This window comes from Schistocerca nitens, chromosome 8 (genome assembly GCF_023898315.1).
Source record: "Schistocerca nitens isolate TAMUIC-IGC-003100 chromosome 8, iqSchNite1.1, whole genome shotgun sequence".
NCBI classification, from domain to species: Eukaryota; Metazoa; Arthropoda; class Insecta; order Orthoptera; family Acrididae; genus Schistocerca; species Schistocerca nitens.
Genome location: NC_064621.1, coordinates 74,580,458 through 74,599,637, shown reverse-complemented (window position 1 = coordinate 74,599,637; position 19,180 = coordinate 74,580,458). Strand labels below are relative to the sequence as shown.

Sequence of the window (19,180 nt, the reverse complement as noted above, 5' to 3'; positions counted from 1 at the left end):
TGGTTTTCTGATGAGGCACAGCACCTGGTAACCTCAAAAAGATGACTAAAGTGCAAGAGATACAGAATAATATACATTCATACGCCGCACAAAATACTTATATACGTATTTGCACTTGACAACGAGAAAAATTTCTCGGAACACATCATGGTAAGCATGAAAAAATATGTAACTAGTGCAGTATATCATCATTTAAACAATGAATAACAGTTGCTAGCTTTCAAAAACATCGTTTATGACATATGAAATTGAATCAAATGTTCCTACTTCCCAGACTGTTATCAGTTCCAATTACATTAGCAGTTTTTAGTGGATAATAAACCCTCATTAGATAATAAACAAGTCCCTGACAAGTCCTTTGATGTCTGTTATGTACACATATCATACATAATGTGCAAGGGGGTAGCCTGTACATAACTTTTGCAGCATAAAACATTATTTCCCAAATTTTACATTTTCCCACATTTTACACCATTTTTTTGAAGTCCGTTGAAAAGTGTAAAAGCAGGGTTTCACTTATATACCCACACGCCAGGAGATACTAAATACTTATAAAATCTCTGGTAAAGTTTGTGAACAGTGATGTGTTAAGTTTAAATGCAATGATCTTGAGGAAAATACACAATCAAGATGCATTGTACTGTAGGTATGCCATATCAGTTCCAAAATATTTCCCACAAGCAGTGTACCTAAGCTAATTTTATTGACTGGTTGTGTTGTGTTTTTTTATATATACTACTTAATGTTTAAACTAGCCCAGTTTTATCTTAAAATTCAACAATTGAAAATCCAGATCGATTGTCACAATATTATGAAAAGGATACTTACTACCCACCATATAGTGGAGATGCTGAGTCACAGATAGGCACAACAAAGAGACTGTCAGAAAGTGAACTTTAGGACAACAAGTGCTTTGTCAGAGAGAGAACACACACATGTACATTCATGCAAATGCAACTAACACACACACACACACACACACACACACACGACCAACACAGTCTCTGGCTGCTGAGGCCACACTGTGAGCAGCAGCATATGATGGGATATGCAACCGGGTAATGGCAGCAAGTAGGAGGCTGGGGCGGTGAGGGGGAGGGATAACAGGGTAGGGAATGGGGGACAGTAAAGTGCTGTTTGTGGGAGTATGCAGGGATGAGGTGCATAGAGCATAGGGCATCTGGGTGCAGTGAGGAGGTTAGACAGAGTGTGGGGGAGGGTTAGCAGAAAAGGAGAGAGGTAAAAAGACTGTGGCTGCATTGGTGGCATAGAGGACTATGTAGTGCTAGAATGAGAACAGGGAATGGGCTAGAGGGTAAGGACAAAGAGTAACGAAGGTTGAGATCAAGAGGTCAGCTGCAACCACTGCCCTGCGTTCTACGTGAGCAAGACAACCAACAAGCTGTCTGTACACATGAATGGCCACTGCAAACTATGGCCAAGAAACAGCTGGACCTTCGCATTGCTGAGCACACCACCCAACACGACGATCTTCATTCCAATGATTGCTTTGTAGCCTGTGCCATCTGAATCCATCCCACCGACACCAGAACTGTGCAGATGAGAACTCTCCCTGAAATATATCCTGTGTTCCCGTAAACCTCCTGGCCTCAACCTTTGTTAGTCTTTGTCCTTACCCTCTAGCCCCTTCCCTGTTCCCATTCCAGCACTACACAGCCCTCTGTTTCACCAACCCACCCACAGTCTTTATATCCTTCTCCTTTTCTGATAACCCTCCCCCACACTCCGTCTGACCTCCTCACTGCATCTAGCTGCCCTGCCCTCTTTCCACCTCATCCCTTTATGCTCCCACAAGCAGCACTTTACCATCCATCACCCCCTCCCCTGCTATCCCTCCCCCTCCCTGCACCAGCCTATTCCTTACCGCCACAACCTGGTTGCACCTCCCATCATGTGCTGCTGCTCGCAGTGTGGCATCAGCAACCAGAGACTCTGATGGTTGTGTGTGTGTGTGTGTGTGTGTGTGTGTGTGTGTGTGTGTTGTAGTTGCATTTGTGTGTGTGTGTGTGTGTGTGTGTGTGTTGTAGTTGCATTTGTGTGTGTGTGTGTGTGTGTGTGTGTGTGTGTGTGTGTGTCCTATTTCTGACAAAGCTCATTTTCTGACAGTCTTTCTGTTGTGCCTATCTGCAACTCAGCATCTCCACTATATTGCAAGTAGCAACTAAGCTTTTCATAATATTGTTCAGTTCTCTCTTAATGGCATTAAAGATATTATTTTTTTCTTTTTTCCTGGAAAATGTATGTTTCATCATTAAGTACCCGTATACAATATGTGATCAAAAGTTAACAGGAATTTTTTAATTTTGCAGGCTAAATTCATCCAATTTCCAAATTTTGTAAAGTCTTGTTGGTACACACGTTCATTATGTATGTTTGCATTTTTAGCTGTTTTGAATATTTAGTGTATTGTTGACAGTCGAAAAAGTTACATGTACTTTTGAGTGCTTGCTCTTACGTTTGAGAAAGATGGATCAAAGAATTTGCATTAATTTTGCTTGAAAAATGGGAATAAAATGCAGCGCTGTATTTGAAATGTCGCCTTTGGCTTTTGGCAAATCTGCTGTGAGTAAGACAAGAGTTTCTGAGTGGTATAAACATTTCAAAGAGGGTCGAGAAGATGTTGAAGATGATGACCGCCTTGGACACCGTAGCACATCAATTACTAAATACTGATGACAGTATGTGTGAACTAGAGAAAATTGTTCTGTAAAATTGTTGAATCACCATCAGAGACATTTCTGATGATGTCAGCATATCCTTTGGCTCATGCCAAGCAATTTTTTCAGTTGTTTTTGGCATGAAGCATTTAGCAGCAAAGTTTATTCAAAATTGTTGAATGTCGACCAAAAATGATGCAGCGTAGACATCGCTCAGGAATCACTGAATGAAATCAACAACGATCCAGAACTTCTAAAGAAGGTTGTAACAGGTGACGACACATCAGTATATGATTATGACGTCGAAACCAAGGCCCAATCGTCCTAATGGATACTGCATGAAGAGCAGGACCAAAAAGAATTCCACAAGTTTGATCACATGTGAAGATTCTTCTGATTGTTTTCTTCAATTACAGTGGGGTAGCATATCATGAGTTACTGTCTTATGGTCATACAATCAATAAGGAATGCTACCTGGAACTTGTGCCTTTTGCGTAAAGCAATCTGAAGAAAACAACCAAAAGTTTGGCAGAGCCACATCATCATTATAATGCTTCTGCTTACTCCTTAATGCTTGTTCATGATTTTTTGGCAAAAAACACAACGATTAAGTTGTCTCAGCTACCGCATTCACCAGACGTGGTTCCCTGCGACTTCTTTTTATTTCTGAGGTTGAAGAAAACCATGAAAGGACGTTGTTTTGCACCATGGATGAGATAAAACAGAATCGCTGAAGGAACTGAACCCTGTAATGAAAAGTGAGTTCCAGAAGTGCTTTCAAGATAGGAAAAAGTGCTGGGACAAGTGTATTATGTCTGAAGGGACAAGGATGAGGTTGGTGAATAAATAAATATTGTTCAAGAAAAAGAAAAATTCTCATTACTTTTTGACCACACCTTGTATTACAGTGGAACAAATAAATAAATTAATTAATATTAAATAGCTCAGTTAATGCTGTTATTTAATTTTATAGATAAAAATAATCTATGCACCAAGCGGTGACAGAACACACTCGTAAAAGACTGTTGTGATTGGTAGGCTTTCGGAGCCAGTGGTTCCTCCTTCAGGCAGAAGGGTTGAAGGAAAAGTACTGGAGAGGTCTTGGAAAAGGGGTAGATCTTGGGAAAGTCACAAAGTTGGGGGGACTTACCATACAGGATGAGAAGGAAAGACTTCTTCCTTCACAATGGACTCGCATTCGGGAGGACGACAGTTCAATCCCGTCTCCGGCCATCCTGATTTAGGTTTTCCGTGATTTCCCTAAATCGTTTCAGGCAAATGCCGGGATGGTTCCTTTGAAATGGCATGGCAGATTTCCTTTCCAATCCTTCCCTAACCCGAGCTTGCGCTCCGTCTCTAATGACCTCGTTGTTGACGGGACGTTAAACACTAACCACCACCACCACCACCAGTTCTTCCTTCTCATCCCATAGGGTAAGTCTCCCCTGACCCGCAGTTCTGGGTGCCTTTCCCAAAATCTACCACCTTTCTTAGACCTCTCCAGTCCTTTTCATTGACCTTTCTTCCTTCCCCTTCAATCCTTCTGCCTGAAGGAGCCACTGGCTCTGAAAGCTTGCCAATCACAACACTCTTTTTATGTGTGTGTTCTGCCACCACTTGGTGAGTAGATTTTTGATCTATCCAATTAACTAATTTTATCAATAATTGCTTGTTTCAGTTATTGCTGTGAATGATAGCTGCTGTTGTCAATTTGATCCTACCAGTCATATTGGAGAAGTATTTTTCTTAGTAGTTGTAGACTGTTAATTTTTTTGCAGGATTGAAAATGTTATATGTCACTCCTGAAAAATTGAGCGCCAGTGGGAAACTTCAAGACACTTTAGACAATCTCTATAAGCGGAATAAATTGGCTAGATTTGTTATTGATGAAGCTCATTGTGTGTCACAGTGGGGTCATGACTTCAGGTTAGATATTTTTTCTTCTTTATTCATCATTTCTTTTTAACTAAATAGCTTTTTTGCATCTTACTTTTTTGTTTTGTGAATATCATAACATATTTATGCATGTCACTATGGCTCTTAAATTATGTGCAGATCTTGGTTAATGTTCTAAGGAAATAATTTCTTTGCTCCATTACTTATTTTGGAAGGTGCAGATACCGATATACTGTATTAAAATTTGTTCCTCATAAAAAGATCAATCTTTTGACGAACAAAATCAATAAGTTTTACATTAGTGAACTCTTCATGTAAGGAATGATCTATTGGCCTGAGAACCAAGCAGGGGTGCAAAGCAGTTATACAGACTACTGGTCTGTGCAGCTGACAACCATGTACTGCCAGTGGATATGTCTTACACCATAAATGAAATAGAGAAGCGTACAATGTCATTATGTTGAAATCAACATCATAATCAGGTGATAGGTGGATAACTCACACAAGCAGTTTATGGGAAGTGCTATTTCTTCTTTATTTTAGTGTTTTCAGTTAAGATTTTTTATTATAATGTTGAAGTCTTGTGCAGCATTTGTTTTAAGTCATTTAATTATGGCCTGTATGTAAGGGGTGTGTTTTTGTAGAAGAGACTTTTGTTCTCCAAAAACATCACAATGTGTGAACATACTTGAAACTTCCTTTCAGATTAAAACTGTTTTTTGGACCGGTACTCGAAACTGGGACCTTCGCCTTTTGTGGGCAAATGCTCTACCACCTTAGATACCCTTGCATGACTCACTACCTGCCCTCATTACTTTACTCCCATACCTCATCTTCTGTGAGGGCCGGTTGTGAGTCGTGCTTGGATAGCTCAGTCTGTACAGCACTTACCTGCGAAAGGCAAAAGTTACAGCTTTGAGTCCTGCTCTGACACATGGTTTTAATGTGCTAGGAAGTCTCAAATCCATGCACACTCTGCTGCAGAGTGAAAATCCATTCCGTGAACATACATGTTCCATAAGTCTGCAACAGATTAACATCAGCCGTAAAGGCCTTTAATTTGTTACACTTTTTCACAATTGCTGTTACCCTTTGTTGCTTTAGCAACATACAACAAGCAACTGTTAGAAGGGGAGCACGTTCTTTTGCATAAACTCTACAGAACCTCAAAGATATCTCGTGCAATCCAGATGACTTTCCACTGTTCAGCAGTTCTCACTGATTTTCCTTTCTCGGACCACTTTTCTGTGTCTATAATTTCGGCATTTGTACCATGAGTATAATGTGGAACTGTATTTGAGTCTTACACAGTGAAACAATTTCAGAAAACAGAATTCATTTTAAAAAAATCACTGGTGCCCTCGTTGAACAACTGACTGGAAAATTTTGGATCCCTTAACTACTGTGAGGTTTACGACTGCTGTGGTTTTCTAACAAACTGCTTGACGTTATTTTCAGACAGGATTCTCGAAACAATCTAACATGAATTCCTGTCTCTTGGCACCAGTTTTAATTACATAGTTCTCCCATTCTGTAGCTAGCAAATTGAAGTTCCATTCTATTACAGTTGCATGACCAGGAAGCTTGCTTCTAATATTCTGCAAGTACTCTCTCAAGCACTCTGCCACTATGGCTCGTGAGACAGGTGGCCACATTTGGAATCTGTAATAACCTCCCAAGATACTACACTGTGATTGTGCCATGAGATGTCCACTGTCAAGAGGGGCAAGGGGTACAGTAAGAGGAAAGTGCCGTGTGTGCATGCACAACACATATAGTGAAGCCTGTGCAGTGAACAACAGCCGAGTCAGTGTTAGGGTGGTAAGTGGGCGAATGTTGGCAGTTCAGGCTTTAGCGTAAGTGCTGGCTGATGTGCTTAAAAGCTTTAAAAGCTTCTATAACAGCTCATGGTACAGGTGTATTAGAATACTTTATGGCAATAAGTATACCATCACCATTGTTAGTACATATTTCAGTCTGTATTTACGGTTTTGCTGCTATTCACTTCCAGTATCATTAAGCTTTCTGTTTCTAATACATTGCTGGCTGTTGAAAGTAAAACACCAGGATGGTTAGCAACTATCAATATTGTACATATTTTATCTAATCCATGTACCATGGATCTTGCCAAGATGGGGTGGCTTGTATTCCTCAAATATACATATTGCTGTATCATTGGTGCAACCACAGTGGAGGGATTGGTGAGCCAGACTAACATGTCGTTCCTGAAGAGGGCGACAGCCTTTTCCATTGTTAAATGGGCAGCACTCTGGATGATAGACTGATCTGGCTGTGTAATATTAGCCAACATGGCCTAGTACTGCGAATGGCTGAAAGCAAGGGGAAACAACACTTTTTTCCCTAGGAATTTGGCTCCTCTCTATGGCCTTGTGGTGTGCGTACTGTAAGACCTTCGGTACACACACCATCAGATTATTCGACTTGTCGCTCTAACGAAGTAGGCGAGTGTCAGCAATATGTCACGTGGTCTTATCGTGGCGTGTTTATCTTCTGCGGTTAGGTCAGACGATAGAAATGCCACTTGCACGCTTAGAGTAGCAGATTGATGGTGACCAACTTTAAACAGAACTTGATTAATTTTCACACACATTTATTAAAATAATAAAAATCATAGACATTACGTAACTTGGTTCTGGATGCTGTTTACAATTGACAATCTGAAGTTCCTTTGGTCTTGGTACGTTAATCTTATTCTCACATATCTCTGATACTTGACAAAGTGTCTAGTCATTTATCTTCATGGCTATGTACAAGAATATGATAATCTTATTAGGCGCAGACTGAAACTTGACTATAGACTGGTACAGACTAATGCAGACTGACTAATTGGAGGTCTGTACACTCGTTATAATACCTTGAGCGTTCAGGTATCACTGCACGAGTGTGATCTGCGCGGAGAAAAGGTTCTACGTTAGCAGCAATTTCATTGGCTGCATTACATATTAATACGCGGATCGGCGGAAGCAGAATTTGGTCCGTCTTTATGGCAGCGCTATCTCGTAGAGCGGAGATGGACGAGCGCTCCGCCTGCGCTGTTGTGCTTAGTGGGGCGTGCTCTAGTGGGAAAGTTGTGTACGCGCTGACTACGTGGAACTAAGTACACAAGAGGCCTAATGATTATGGCTTCATCTTGAGTAAAATGTTTCAGAGGTAAAATAGTTCCCAGTTCAGATCTCCAGGCATGTACTACTCAGCAGGATCTCATCATCAGGAAAAATAAAACTAGTGTTCTACAGGTCGGATTGTGGAATATTAGATCGCATACCAGGGGAGGTAGGTTAGAGAATTTAAAAAAGAAACACAAAATCAAATAGGGTAATCCAGGAATAGGTCTAATAATGTATATGAAAAATATGAATGTGTGTAATGTACTGTGAACAGCACAGTGAACACATTATCGCAGCCGAGATTTACACATTGCCAACACCACCCATGATAGTACAAGTTTATATGCCAAATAGCTTAGCAGATAATGAAGAGATTGTAAGAATATGTGGTGAGATAAAGTAAATTATTCATATAGTTAAGGGAGACAAAAATTTAATTCTAATGGGCGACTGGAATTCACTACTAGAAGGAAGAGAAGCTATTGGTAGTAGTAAGAAAAGCATTTATGGAAAAGGTGAACTTGTTAACATCTAATTGAGTTTAAGTGTTAGGAAGTCTTTTGTGGAGATGTCTATCTGGGGAATAGTCTTGTACAGAACTGAAACATGGACAATAAGCAGGTCTGGCAAGAAGAGAACAGACTCTCTTGAAATGTGGTGTTATAGAAGAATTATGAAGGTCAGATAGATACATGAATAATTAATAACGACATATGGAATAGCAATGGGGAGTAAAGAACTTTGTGGCACAATGAATAAAAGAAGGCATTAGTTGTTCGGAAACATCCCGGGGCGACTGGAATTCAGTACTAGAAGGAAGAGAAGCTATTGGTAGTAGTAAGAAAAGCATTTATGGAAAAGATGTACTTGTTAACATCTAATTGAGTTTAAATGTTAGGAAGTCTTTTGTGGAGATGTCTATCTGGGGAATAGTCTTGTACAGAACTGAAACATGGACAATAAGCAGGTCTGGCAAGAAGAGAACAGACTCTCTTGAAGTGTGGTGTTATAGAAGAATTACGAAGGTCAGATAGATACATGAATAATTAATAACGACATATGGAATAGCAATGGCGAGTAAAGAACTTTGTGGCACAATGAATAAAAGAAGGCATTGGTTGTTCGGAAACATCCCGGGGCATCAGTGAGTTGTCAGTATGGTAATGAAAGGAAGTGTGAGGGATAAAACTTTTAAAGAGATACTGAGGCTTGAAAACCAGTAAACAAGTTCAAATGATGTAGCTTGCTGTATTTATGCATAGATGAAGAGGTTTGCACAGGATAGAGTAGTGTGGAGAGCTGCATCAAACCAGTCTTTAGAATGAAGACCAGAACAACAATAGCAACACAGTGTCAAGGGAAGAATACAGGATTTAATTTGTAGGTGATTTGGGAGTACAAACAATGTGAGATTTAGTATGCAGAGCTGTCATATGTGGCAGTAAGAATGACTGTAACCTGACTTTGCTTTGAGTCAATGTGAGCTCGGATGATGGATACTGGTACGTTATTCCATGTTGCTTCAACACTACACCAGAGTTCGCAGAACATACTGGCCAGGACAGCTGTCGAACACCCTCTGTTTTGCAGTAGGTCCTGCATTATCTTGTTGTTGTTGTTGTGGTCTTCAGTCCTGAGACTGGTTTGATGCAGCTCTCCATGCTACTCTATCCTGTGCAAGCTTCTTCATTAGTGTATTCATCTCTTGGTCTCTCTCTACGATTTTTACCTCCACGCTGCCCTCCAATGCTAAATTTGTTGTAGTAACACTGTTCACGTTTTCCGTCGCACTTCACATAGAGTAGACCGGGTACTGTCTGCTAGACATGCCCGATGTGAACTGACTGGGCACGGCCTGTGCTGCCTTAGTTGTTGTTGTTGTTGTTGTTGTTGTTGTTCCGCCGGCAGAGGTCAAGGCCGAATTCTCGCATGCCCTCTGGTGGACGGGACTCTACTTGCGGCAACTACTGTCTGTTACGCACCATGCCGATATGCGCCTCCGGCGATCTTTCTGGTGGCTAATGCACTCCTCGTCCTTCAGGGGGGGGGGGGGGGGGGGTAAAGCCACTGTGATCCGCTGCATCGGAAGGTGGAACGTCGTGCAGGAGTGATGACCTCCACGTCCATCGGAAGGCTGGAGTCGGGGGGGATCTGCCAACCCTCGAGCCGGAACCTTCGAATACAGCTGGAAGTGACCCACATGAAGAGGCCCCCGTCGTCCCACCACCGGAGCCCGAGACAGAACGGGAGACAAGCCGTTGAACTCAGGATCCTGGTCCGCTTCGGGAGGGGCAAGACCCAGTGGCAGGGACAATGGGGAAGGGACGACCACAGGTGAACTAGCCTCCTGAGAAACCAGGCCTGCGAGGGGGGCCGGCTCTCGCCGGGGCATCTCTAACGATGGGGATGCCGGTGCTGGAGCTACAGGAGGCCGCCAAGGCTGAGAACCATTGCAGTGTGGCTGAGTCACAAGGGGGAGGAGCGGTAGCATCCCCTGAGAAAACAACACGGGTTCCGGCAATGGTGAAGCCGGTGCCCGAGGGGTCGGAGGGTGGGTGCCCAAACGTGGACGTAGCTGATTTTGGTGACGACGTACCTCCCAGTCCCCCGCCTGCAAGGTATAGAGCCGGGGTCCATTTCGGCACAGGACCACCGCCGGTATCCAACGTGGATTGCGACCAAACCCACGTGCCCAGACCGACATACCCGGAGAAAAACCGGGTACTCCGTTGTGCGAAGACTGGTGAGGAACAGGCCGGAGGAGGTTGCAGCAGAGTCCTAGGTTGGCGCCCGTGGAGGAGCTCTGCGGGGCTCCGTTCTCCCATCGGTGTGGTCCGGTACGCCGTCAGGAAAAACGTCAACGCCTCCTCCGCCAGAAATTCGTGCACATACTTTTTCATCTGTGTCTTAAATGTGCGCGCCATGTGCTCAGCTTCCCCATTTGATTGTGGATGAAAGGGGGGAGATCGAACGTGCCGAATACCGAAGTGCCTACAAAAATCCTGGAAGGCCTGCGAAATAAGCTGAGGTCCCTTGTCCGAGACCAGGGCGACTGGCAGAACTTCCACAGAAAAGATTTTTGCGAGTGCCTGAATTGCAACTTCCGAAGTGGTTGAGGAGCAGCGAACCACATATGGGAATCGGGAATAAGCATCAATGACAATGAGCCAAAAGCCATTGAGAAACGGGCCCGCAAAATCGATGTGAACATGTTCCCATGCCTGGGTTGCAGGCGGCCATGAAGAGAACGCTGACCTGGGAGATGAATGTTGTCTCACACACTGGGAACAGGCGGCCACGAAGTGCTCAATTTCTCTGTCAATACTGGGCCAGTACACATGTCTGCGAGCCAAGGTTTTAGTACGGGAAACACCCCAGTGTCCCTCATGTAATAATGTGAGGACTTCTCTTCGCAAACTTGCAGGAACAACCAAGCGAGGAGCTGCATCATCGGTGGCCAGAAGGAGAACTCCTTCCAAGACGGAGAGGCGGTCTCGTAGAACAAAATAATTACGAAGAGAGTCCGAGGTCCGGCCTGGAGGTCAGGATGACCACCTCTGCTGAACGAGGCGAACTACTTGCCGGAGAACCGGGTCAGCTGCCGTTTCCCTGGCGACTCTAGAACTAGTGATTGGGAAGCCATCAACCGCTTGGTGGGACGCCACATCCAAATGAAAACACATAATCTCCTCCCGATCGAACTTAGGATCCGGGCTCACAGGAAGACGGGAAAGAGCGTCGGTGTTGGCATGCTGTCCGGTAGGGTGAAAATGAATGTCATAATGGTACTTAGAGAGGAACAAGGCCCAGTGCTGTAGTATGTGGGCCACCCTATCCGGAATCTGAGGTTCGGGGTCAAATAACGATATTAATGGCTTATGGTCAGTGATTAACTGAAACTTCGTGCCATACAAGAAAGGGTGAAACTTGGTAACAGCGTAGACACCTGGTAGTAATGGGCCTGCGCGGGACTAAGAGTTTTAGACGCAAACGCCAGTGGCTGCTCGGAGCTATCCGCGTTGCGATGGGCCAGGACCGCCCCCACCCCATACTGCGAAACGTCTGTAGCCAGGACCAACGGCTTATTGGAGTCAAAAGTAGCCAAACAAGGTGTGGTCGTGAGGAGGCCCTTCGACAAGGTGAACGCTCGCTCGCATGCAGGTGACCAATCAAAAGGAACACCCTTGCACGGAAGGCAGTACAGGGGGTGGGCTATGGTGGAAGCCCTGGGAATGAACCGGTGGTAATAGGCAATCTTGCCTAAAAAAGCTTGTAACTCCTTCAGCGAAGCGGGCCGTGGAAGTTCGACGATACCTTGCACCAAGCTTCCCAGCGGCTGGACGTCGTGCCGAGAGATGGTGTAGCCCACATACTCAATGGACAGTTGGAAGAAGTTCGGCGTACGTAGGTTGCAACGCAAGCCCACAGACCTGAATTTGAGAACGAGGGTGCAAAGGTTGTGCAAGTGTTCCTGCATGCTGCGGCCAGTGACAATTATGTCGTCCAGGTAATTAATTCAATGAGGGGTTGTCGACGTGATGTGCTCAAGATAACGCTGGAAATATCGCCGGGGCACTGGATATTCCGAAGGCCAACCGCTGGTATTGGTAAAGGCCAAATGGGGTGTTGATGACTGCCAGCCGTTTGGAGTCCTCATCAAGTGGTATCTGATGATAAGCCTCCGAAAGATCGATTTTCGATAAATATTGGCCTCCTGCCACGGCGGAGAACAATTCATCAGAACGAGGCAAAGGATAGGTGTCCACCACCAATTGGGAATTAATCGTGGCCACAAAGACGTAAGTTTCCCGAGGGTTTCCTGACAATAATGAGGGGCGATGCCCACTCACTAGAAGAAACGGGAAGAACGACCCCGAGGGCTGTCAGCCGGTCTAGTTCTTCTTTTACCTGAGGGCGGAGAGCCAAGGGGATCTGCCTCGCGCGTAGAAAACGCAGGTGAGCCGACGTCTTCAACATTAAGTGGGCTTCAAAGTCTGAAACATGCCCCAGGCCCTCCTCAAAGATATCCTGAAAGTCAGAGATCAAAGATTCCAATGATTGATAGGGATCATCTTCGGAGACCAACTGTATGGTGTCCGCGATAGAAAAACCGAAAGCTTGAAATACATCCAAGCCAAAAAGGTTAGTGGAGCTCGCATCACTGGCAACAATAAAAGTAAGAGGCCGAGTGACTGATTTGTAAGTAACGTCGGTAGTGAATTGACCCAGTAGGGGAATGAACTGTTTACCATAAACGCGTAGACGCCGGTAAACTGGGGCCAACGGGGGCGACCCTAGGTCGGAGTAAGTTTGTGCATTCAACAAGGAAACTGCCGCACCCGTATCTACTTGCAGTTGTAATCGGCACGACCGAACCGACACCTCAATAAAGAGTTTATGTGCCGATGTGTCGGGAGCCTGGCCCGATGAAACTTCCTGAATGTCAACGTCCATGTCATCCGTACCTGCTTCCTTCAATTCTTTTGAGGCTGAGCGGCAAACTTTAGCAATGTGTCCTTTTTTATTACATCTGCGACAAATGGCCGAATGCTGGGGGCACTCTGGCCGATCATGATGTATATAGTAGCACGACGCACAGGACGGTAACAGGGGCCGGTGGCCGGAACTCTGTTTACGCGCCGTGCGGCGGCGGCGTAATGGCCGGATTGTACCGCTCGCACATTGTCCACCCCGGACGCAGTGGACACGGCCGCTCCGCCCTGAACGGCCACGACGTCGTACCACGCTTCCAACTGTTGGCCTACGGCGTGAGAGACTTCATACGATTGAGCAATGGATAGGACTTCCTCAAGGGAAGGGTCTTCCAACTGCAGGGCCTTTTGCCGGACCTCCCTATCAGGGGCCAAACGAACAATGACGTCGCGCACCATAATGTGGGCATACGACTCTCGCGACTGCTCCGTGACAAAATGACACTTGCGACTAAGACCGTGCAGGGTAGCGGCCCACGCCCAGTAAGACTGATGGGGCTGTTTCTTGCATTGATAGAACTCGACCCTAGCCGCCACAACATATGTGCGGCAGCGATAATATGACAGCAATGAACACAATGCGTCGAAAGACAAGGACGAGGGTTCCTGCAACGGCACTAGCTGCTGCAAAACGTGATACAGCGAGGGAGATATCCAAGGCAAGGAAAGAACACGACAAACCTCCACATCGGCAACATGAAACGCCTGGAAATGCTGCCGAAGGCGACGTTCATATGCGTCCCAATCCTCCGCCGTCTCGTCATATGGGGGAAATGGAGGAGGGAACGGCGCTGGAGCAGACTGTGTGGTGAGCAAGGCCGGAAGCACTTGTTTCATGGTTGCCATGAGCTCTGTCTGCTGCTCGACCAAAACCCGCACTAAATCCTCCATGCCGTGGATAAGCTGCGAAACCGGAAAGACGACGCAACACGCGAAAGAACGACCCTACTCGTCGCCAGTAGTGTAGTAACACGGTTCACGTTTTCCGTAGCACTTCACATAGTGTAGACCGGGTACTGTCTGCTAGACATGCCCGATGTGAACTGACTGGGCACGGCCCGTGCTGCCTTAGTTGTTGTTGTTGTTCCGCCAGCAGAGGTCACGGCCGAATTCTCGCATACTCTCTGGTGGACGGGACTCTACTTGCGGCAACTACTGTCCGTGACGCGCTGTGCTGATGTGCGCCTGTCGCGATCTTTCTGGTGGCTACTGCATTTGTGATCCCCTGATGCCTCAGAACCGAGAACACCAGTATAGCACCCAGCCACCAGTCTTATCACATCATAAATGTAACAGCTGCTGTCTGAATTACTGACTATGCGAACCTGACGTGATCACAGTGGCATTCCTGTATCCATTGTTGACCATGTGCACACCACTGTCTGTGTGCCTCTCTGAATGATTCTGTGACAAGTGAAGCTGTCACAACAGCTACCGTCCTGGGAGTCTAATGTGATCCAGATGTAGATGTGGGTATTTGCTTTGTTGTGCTCACATTATGTGACCTGGCTGTGTGATACAGCACAGCCAAGTGAACAGTGTTCTTTCATCTCAGGCACAAGTCACATGGGTCCACTGATAACCCGTGTGGCATTGAATGTGGTCTTGAAACTATTGATTCCATATTTGTGTGACAATCAGTGTCATGTACCTAATCCACATGAGCAGCAATATTGTGGAATGATAAACAATAGCCTCAGTAGGCCTCAATTCTGCAGCTGTTGAATGTTTCTCCTTCTTACATTAGGCATGACACTATCTTCTCACAAATAAGTAAAATTCAAATGCAATTTTTGAATGAAAAACTGGCTGCATAATTTTTCTTTTATACAGGTCAAGCGAACTGGCAATGCTTCGCCATTATTTAATGTGTGTGGGAATAGGATGTACCTCCAAATTTCCTACTCCTCCTCTCTCTGTCCTCCTCCTCCTCCTCCTCCTCCTCCTCCACCTCCACCCTCTCCCTGCCCATCTCATCCTCCCACCCCTCCATAAGCATCTCCTGCTCCTCCTCGGTCTGTCCATCTCCTCCTCCACTTGTGTCCATCCCCCTCCCCCCCCCCCCTTTCCTTCCACTCCCCTAAATAGGTGAATCTGGATCTGAGAGGGTAGTAGCTTCAGTAACAGTATTTTGAATTTTAATCTGTGAATGAATCAGATTACAGAGTTTCAAACCATTCAGATTCCATAGTATTTATGACCTATCAGCTTACGATTAGAATGCTACCGTAAACTTCCCTGTTTTCTGTTAAAATTGACTGCAAGAAAGAGAAAGAAGCACAGTGTTGGTACACAGTTTTTGTTTAAAATTGTATGTAAATAGAAAGAATATATAAGGGAGAAACAACTTATCTAATGGATTAAATGCCCAGCTATTATGGTTTTAACTTACTGCAAGGAAGAAAACGAAATTGCACATTTTCACAGCTCAGCATTGTGTCTTGTTTCTCACAGTCAGTATTAACAGAAAACCTGTATATTTTTATTTAAAAATATATAGTCCATAACCATCTAAGTTTTTATTATAGTATTGTGTAATATGTTGAAGTAAATTGATCAAGAACTTTCCGAGATTTTTATTAACAGTGTTCCCCCTGTACATATTATATGTACCCTATATCTACATATCTATATGCCATATATATATTCCAAATATGTTGGCTATTTATGTCCAAATGTTTATTAGAGTAGCATGTAAAATTTTGAAGGAAATCAATCAAGAACTTGTCAAGATTTTGGTAACAATGTGAAACACCATCTTGTCTCTATATAGTAGTATAGATGTACATATCATTATGCCTGGCTATTTTTTAGAAATATGCTGAAATGCTAATGATTTGCATATCAAAACATGTAGTTAACCCCATGCCAACTCAGTATTTGTTTGCATGCTGCCTTCAATACTGATGATCAGCGGTGTGCTTTGTAGGCTTCATTCTATTTAATTGTTGAGGCTAATTCTGGGACCTAACCATGGATGCTTCTGCAATCAACTAATACCACATAAGTGTTTTGTGTTATTGATATGCATGGACAATATTTATCCTCCCTGGACTTTCTCCATTAGAGTGCTATAGATGTCCTGATCACACAGTTTTTTTATCTTTAAGTATTCTCTCCACGTGCCAAAGTTATGCCTTACGTGCCACTACTTCCTACTGCCAACCCACCCCTAGAGGTTATATGGCATTAGGTGTGTCAACATCTGGCCCAGCAGTCCCAGATACTATGGATTCATCAGTAATATAGCTAGGTGTAGATTATTCTTCCATGTTGGGCCATTAATACCCACACACCACCCACAAGAGTAGTAACACTGCCTTCAAATATTATCAGGTAAATTCTGCTACTTGTTTTAATGTTTCAGTATCTGTACTTGATTTAGTAAAGTCATAAAACAAAAATTTCTATATTGTGTATAAGTGCCAATCACTTATGATAACAGCATAGTAATGTGTTTTACATGTATTTTTGAGAATTCATCTGAAACAAAATGTTTCCTACACAACTGATACGTCTTCTTCCAGTCTTGTGTGAATGATGAATCAGATTAGGCACAGTGTGGCAAAAACATCTACATCTATATTCTGAAAACCACTGAGAAGTGCACGGCAGATGGTATGTATCATTGTACCGGTTATTAGTGTTTCTTCCTATTCCATTCACATGAGCGGGAACAATGATTGTTTAAATGCCGTTGTGTGTGCTGCAAAAAGGAGAATTTATAGAAGAAAAGATAATTGTAGCACTTGTAAAAAGTATGTGGAAAGAACATTTTAATACAATGTTTCATACTTTGTATGGTGCACTTTTACACACTCAAATGTTAAAGTACTAACTACCTAAATAATACTAAAAATTTTACGGAAATAATGTTACCTACAGTGTTACATCTTCTTCTATTATATACTTATATACATTATAGTCCCCTACCGCAATTTCTGTCTGTATGTCAGGCTAATTTAAGTAACTACTGTAGAGATTTTGATGTGGTTTTTGGTGATAGTTAGACTGACTCATGAGGAAGGTTTATGTACATAATTTATAAATATTGTGTGTAAATTGGCTGAACTTTGATAAATTAAAAGTTGTGCACCATTGTGAAAGTGATGCCATTGTCATCTAGCACTGAATGTCAGAACTCCTCAGAATTGCATCTGCATTACCAGGCCGGTGCAGACTGCCACTAATCGGAGGCTGAAATGAGCTACCACTAACTTCCTGAACAACCTATGATGCAAGATACATCAGATATTAAGCTGATAAGAAAAGAGTGTTTGGTATAGAGCTGGTGCTACAGTCGGGCAGACCAGGTGCCATGGTGTCTCCCAGCTCCCATCATTCCCATGAGATGTCCCTCCAAAGGCCAATTAAATATGAAACAGATAATATTTGTGCCTCATGAGAACTTTCCTGAAATGTGATGCTTGAATTGTTTTAAGTTATATGAAAGAGATGATATTCAGTTACCTACCATTGTTGTTGTTGTTGTTGTGGTCTTCAGTCCTGAGACTGGTTTGATGCAGCTCTCCATGCTACTCTATCCTGTGCAAGCTCTTCATCTCCCAGTACCTACTGCAGTCTAAATCCTTCTGAATCTGCTTAGTGTATTCATCTCTTGGTCCCCCTCTACGATTTTTACTCTCCACACTGCCCTCCAGTACTAAATTGGTGATCCCTTGATGCCTCAGAACATGTCCCACCAACCGATCCCTTCTTCTAGTCAAGTTGTGCCACAAGCTCCTCTTCTCCCCAATTCTACTCAATACCTCCTCATTAGTTATATGATCTACCCATCTAATCTACAGCATTCTTCTGTAGCACCACATTTCGAAAGCTTCTATTCTCTTCTTGTCTAAACTATTTATCGTCCATGTTTCACTTCCATATATGGCTACACTCCATACAAATACTTTCAGAAACGACTTCCTGACACTTAAATCAATACTCTACGTTAACAAATTTCTCTTCTTCAGAAACGCTTTCCTTGCCATTGCCACTCTACATTTTATATCCTCTCTACTTCGACCATCATCAGTTATTTTTCTCCCCAAATAGCAAAACCCCTTTAAGCGTCTCATTTCCTAATCTAATTCCCTCATCATCACCCGACTTAATTCTACTACATTCCATTATCCTCGTTTTGCTTTTGTTAATGTTCATCTTATACCCTCCTTTCAAGACATTGTCCATTCCGTTCAACTGCTCTTCCAGGTCCTTTGCTGTCTCTGACAGAATTACAGTGTCATCGGTGAACCTCAAAGTTTTTATTTCTTCTCCATGGATTTTAATACCTACTCCGAACTTTTCTTTCGTTTCCTTTACTGCTTGCTCAATATACAGATTGAATAACATCGGGGAGAGGCTACAACCCTGTCTCACTCCCTTCCCAACCACTGTTTCCCTTTTGTGCCCCTCTACTCTTATAACTGCTATCTGCTTTCTGTACAGATTGTAAATAGCGTTTCGCTCCCTGTATTTTACCCCTGCCACCTTTAGAATTTGAAAGAGAGTATTCCAGTCAACATTGTCAAAAGCTTTCTCTAAGTCTACAAATGCTAGAAACGTAGGTTTCCTTTACTTAATCTTTCTTCTAAGATAAGTCGTAGGGTCAGTATTACCTCACGTGTTCCAACATTTCTACGGAATCCAAACTGATCTACCCCGAGGTCGGCTTCTATCAGTTTTTCCATTTGTCTGTAAAGAATTTGCATTAGTATTTTGCAGCAGTGACTTATTAAACTGATATTTCAGTAATTTTCACATCTGGCAGCGCCTGCTTTCTTTGGGATTGGAATTATTATATTCTTCTTGAAGTCTGACGGAATTTCGCCTGTCTCATACATCTTGCTCACCAGATGGTAGAGTTTTGTCAGGACTGGCTCTCCCAAGGCTGCCAGTAGTTCTAATGGAATGTTGTCTAGTCCCGGGGCCTTGTTTCGACTGAGGTCTTTCAGTGCTCTGTCAAACTCTTCACGCTGTATCA

General features: G+C 43.6%; 1 protein-coding gene across 1 annotated transcript in view; it reads left to right on the top strand.

Moving 5' to 3' along the window:
* Positions 1–19,180, top strand: part of LOC126198947 (Bloom syndrome protein homolog) — a 217,495-nt gene that overhangs the window by 87,299 nt on the left and 111,016 nt on the right. The window contains exon 14 of the mRNA XM_049935592.1: positions 4,457–4,604. Within this exon, the coding sequence (XP_049791549.1) occupies positions 4,457–4,604 (148 nt within the window). The remainder of the gene's footprint in view (positions 1–4,456; positions 4,605–19,180) is intronic.